Source organism: Acyrthosiphon pisum, chromosome X (genome assembly GCF_005508785.2).
Source record: "Acyrthosiphon pisum isolate AL4f chromosome X, pea_aphid_22Mar2018_4r6ur, whole genome shotgun sequence".
Classification (NCBI taxonomy): domain Eukaryota; kingdom Metazoa; phylum Arthropoda; class Insecta; order Hemiptera; family Aphididae; genus Acyrthosiphon; species Acyrthosiphon pisum.
The window spans coordinates 37,874,829-37,879,562 of record NC_042493.1 but is presented as its reverse complement, the minus strand read 5'-3'; the positions used below and the strand labels follow the sequence as shown (position 1 = coordinate 37,879,562).

Genomic DNA, 4,734 nt, shown 5'->3' with positions numbered 1-4,734 from the left:
GTACTCAGGCCTCGTAAGTCGTAGAAACATAGTTTTCATACCAAATTAAACACGAGAAGTTTATCTAATAACTGTTGGAATATATTTTTTTAAATTTGTTTTCAAATTTTATTTGTGTTTGAAAAATTTGTAAAAAAATTAAGTGTCCGTCGAATATAACTGACTGTCCGACCGGGCGATATTATATTACGCGGGCCTACGGATACAATTCCACAAAATATAAGATTGATATTTTATGATATGTGAATATGTAATTATAACTAATATTTATAAATTATAATGATTGGAATAATGGCTTAACGGAAAACTGGTACGGTCTTTTTAAACGCAGAATAACATAAGATACCATAATTAATATATATTAATCAATAATGTCATGAACTATAATATACAGCAAGTTCTCACCAGTACATTAATCGCAATAGTGGATTGAGTGTGTTCTATTTTTCACTTAAAAAAAATTATTATTATTTTATTATTTAAAAACGTATTGAATATCGTTGTAATTTTATGATTGTATGTATAATTGACCGCTAAAATTAAATTTTGAATAGTACCAGTTTTCCCGTTTTTTATTTCTTTTGTTATACATTGTATAATATACATTATTGTATACTTCTAAAAGTGGGCCCAGGGCCCCCACATTCCTAAATCCGGCCCTGTAGGTATATCAATACATTAAAACAAATTAAAATTAATACTTAATTATCAGTACTTCATTATGACATTATAATAAAATTAACACAATATTAAATATGATAGATGGCATAAATAATTAAAATTATTGCAATGGTTATAATAAAAGCCTTTTCCGAAGTCTGATAAAATTGTATATAAAAAAAAATAAATAATGAATAGTTTATAAGTCAAAAAATTTTATCATGAATTAATAAGCAGTTGGTAAAATTATAGTTCATAGAAAACAAATAAAAAATGTTGTTGTTGCACCTTATATATACCTACTTACCAACGCATAGACAAATATACAGATCTCCATTAAAAAATAAAGGTAAAATAATAATTGGAACGAAAAAATGTTATCAATAAACATGTATATAGGTAATCAATTTATAATGTTAAGGGAATAAATAGTAGACCATTGGAAATACCTACTACAATGATGAGTAGGTTAAATACTTTCTAAATCTTCTAAGCAAATACATAAATTAATAAGTGTAACATTTAATGATTGATAATGTTTATCAAAATACAAAGTAGAAAATTGCAAATGGTTTGTTTACCTATCTCATTAACAAATACAGACTTAATCCAAATTATGGTAACAACTAATATAGAGTTATGCTCTTGACATAAACTAAGAACAATAGGCACAGTTATACTTTATTTGTTTTAACATAATTTTATGAAAGGTATCTGAAATAGGTACTATATTACCTCTATCAAAACCAAATTTAGTAGAAACAAAAGTAGTGTTATTATTATAAAACATCACTATTTCAGAGGACAATGTATAGACAGGGCCAATATCTATATTAAATATTAATTGAGTACTATTACATATTATTAGTTGTTGCTATAAGTCAATAGGAAAGTTGGAGCTGTTGTTTTAATGATAATGTAAATATAATATGCTTTCTTGAGGTAATGTACCATATTATTATGGTGATTGGGTTTCAGATTTGAATGTGATAATTGTGAATTTAATTTATGATCTTAAATGATGGTTTGATACTTTGATGAAATGTATTTTTTCCATTTTTCACCCATTTATACAACAAAATAATTTCAAGGATTTTTTTTAAGACAGTATATTATTTAATAACCACAACTCAGATTATTCTGGAATCAAATCCCTATTAATCAGCCCTAAATATTTTGCGAAGCAAGATATTTCAGAGGCAGACATTTTCATATAGCCTTGATGTTTAAGATTTTCTTCAGAAATTAGTGGTGATTTATTTCTAATATATGTAGGTCCATAGTTAAAAGATTCAAATTTGTTATTTAGTGTATGTACATATTGAAAAATATTTCAAAATTAAAATAATATATATTTATATAAAATCAATGTTATAGTTGCAAACACCTTTCTTATTAACGTGGTGCAGAAATGTATAATATCAACAATGTAGTTACTTGTAATACTAAATGAATAAACCTGATCCCAACAACAAAGCTCTCTAATTATGACACAATTTTCTGTGTGTTTTAGAAATCTATAAGGATAACAAGCAATAAAACTTTGTGCAAAACCTAAAATTGTATGCAATCCTAAATTTGTATTAATTATTACGAAAATAATATTGTATAGTTTTTTTCATTAACGTCATCAATGTTATCTATTACACTGTAGGTATCTAATTTTTGAGCACCTGCATACATTTCTAATGGGTTATTTACTTGAAAGTCAGTATAATACAAAAAAAAAAAGGTAAAATATTTTTATTTTTTTTTTATCAAAGAAATAACCCTCGGCAGCTTGGCCATTGGGATAAGATACATTTTTTTTTTTTACAAATAGGTGTTACTTGATATAGAAGGTTTTAATAAAAAGAAAAACAAATGTCTAGACTAGGTTGTATTATAATCTTAATTATGAGGTTGAGTATTCAGCTGGTTAGATGAGCTTGTCCAATCCTGTCTCCTGGAGGAACACGAATATGCCAGGTGATGTCAAGACTGGTCCAAGTATGTCGTATAAATCACTGGATAAATGATTGCGGTTCCTTGCGTCGAGGTATGCAAAACATTCCGTGTATGGTATGGCACATTGGCACTAACAATAATATTTTTATTATCATGGCCTTTAATTATCGCTTTCCATATACGGTTGACTGTAGAAAGCTATAAATTATTGATGGATCATTATTATCTTTTACATTTTTAAATATGCTTATTGTTCTGTGATATTCGAATTTACTATTTTGTATTTGCGTGTGTTATTTAAGTATGATTTTGTGAAATTGTCAAATCCACTAAACATACACTATATATTGACTGATATACCTAAACAGTTGCCGTTGTGAATTCAATGTGCATAGTCATATCGATAATCGTTCTTTTATCTACTATATAATTAAGCGTGTCTCATTTCTGCGTGTTGTGCTCGGTTTGTAATGAAGACATTTTTTAAGGAGATGATATTTAATGTTCAAAATGTAAGGAATATTATCATTTCTCATGTGCTGACATGGGAGAAGTAACTGGGAAAATTATGTAAGGAAAAGTGGTGCTGATCAAAATATAAGACATCAATAGTTAGTAACACGAATATTATTCAGGCTGATGATTCTTTTGATGACTCCAATGAAACATTATCTAACTTGACTGATTCGGTAATTTTTTTGAGCAACCATTTTGATGGAATTGAGAAAAGAAAAGAAAAGTCTAAAAGAAAGTTATTGTAAATTGTAAGATGATATCAGGAATCTAATTAAAAAAATTAATGTTTTGGAACAAAAATCAATTAGAGTAACCTGGGGTATAATGGCGCATGGGGCAAAATGAACTATTGTGTATAAGTAATTTAATAATTGCTATCTGGTGAAACATTTTTGTTATTATGATTATGTTATCAAAGCCAAATGCGATAAACTATTTTTTTCAGCAGTTATTACAATAATATTGTATGTTTTATTTTTAGTAAGTTCTCCGCTCGTATAGGAGACGTATTTGCAAATATGAACTCTGCACAAGATAGCAATAGGACACACACAACGACATCAGAGTTTACCACGCACGCTGCTGTTCTTTTAAAACAGTACTACCGTGACTCGTGGTTTGGCCACAATTATGACGCCACTAGTCCACTAAGTGAACATTGTGAACAATTGAACACAAAAGTCTACGAACTACTCAAATGCGAAATTCACAAGACTTTTCCCCAAGTGAGTACATTATTACGTCGATTCACGAGTGACCGTAAGCGTATAGTATACCACGTGGTTATTAAGTACCTACTTATTAGTATAGGTATTATTAAAATATTTAAAATACAACTATCCTATATAGGGGCGCAATTGAGAATTCTTATGAGGAGGATATATCAGAATAAATATTCATGTTTTAGAAATTCAAACTTTTTCATCCCGTGGCTTCTTTGAGTGTTCACAATATTTTTACGGCTCCCAAATTATTATGAAAAAATTGAAACAATACGGATATAATATTATAGCTAAGATGGGTGATAATAACTGTGACTTTAGTACTAGAAATAAAACTTCAAATAGTCGTGTAATATGTTTCATTATATCATTATACCATAGTCGCTTTAATGATTATAAATAATATTTATATTAATTATAATTGACTTACATTAATTTTGGTTTCCAGTGCTTTGACGCGGCTCCCTTCGAAAACTGGCGACGCACAGTTTAAATACCTCAAATATACGCCAAAAATCAAAACTAATGTAGATTTGACCAATTTAAACCTTAATTTTGTTTGTTATAGTATTTTTCAATATATTTAAATTCCGTATCACAAAATAAACCTTAAGGAGGCTGGAGGGAGCTCCAGTCAATGTAAAAAAAAAAAATGACTTAGACCAATAAGCTAGAAAAAACTGGAAGAACTTGGTTTGGTAGATTTTAATTTAAAAAACGGATTATGATTGATCAACAAGTTTACTAGGGAATGGTTGAGGCGATTTTGAATATTCCAATTATCGTTAGTGTCATAATGAATAATATAAATACAAAATATCATATTTTTTCGATATTTTTATTCTTGGATATATCCAATGTTGTTAAAAATACTTTTCAAAAGTATTTC

At 28.1% G+C, this 4,734-nt stretch overlaps 1 protein-coding gene across 1 annotated transcript in view; it reads left to right on the top strand.

Moving 5' to 3' along the window:
• Nucleotides 1-4,734, top strand: part of LOC115033000 (protein mono-ADP-ribosyltransferase PARP11-like) — a 9,668-nt gene that overhangs the window by 1,089 nt on the left and 3,845 nt on the right. The window contains exon 2 of the mRNA XM_029486061.1: nt 3,605-3,848. Within this exon, the coding sequence (XP_029341921.1) occupies nt 3,642-3,848 (207 nt within the window). The 5' untranslated portion in view covers nt 3,605-3,641. The remainder of the gene's footprint in view (nt 1-3,604; nt 3,849-4,734) is intronic.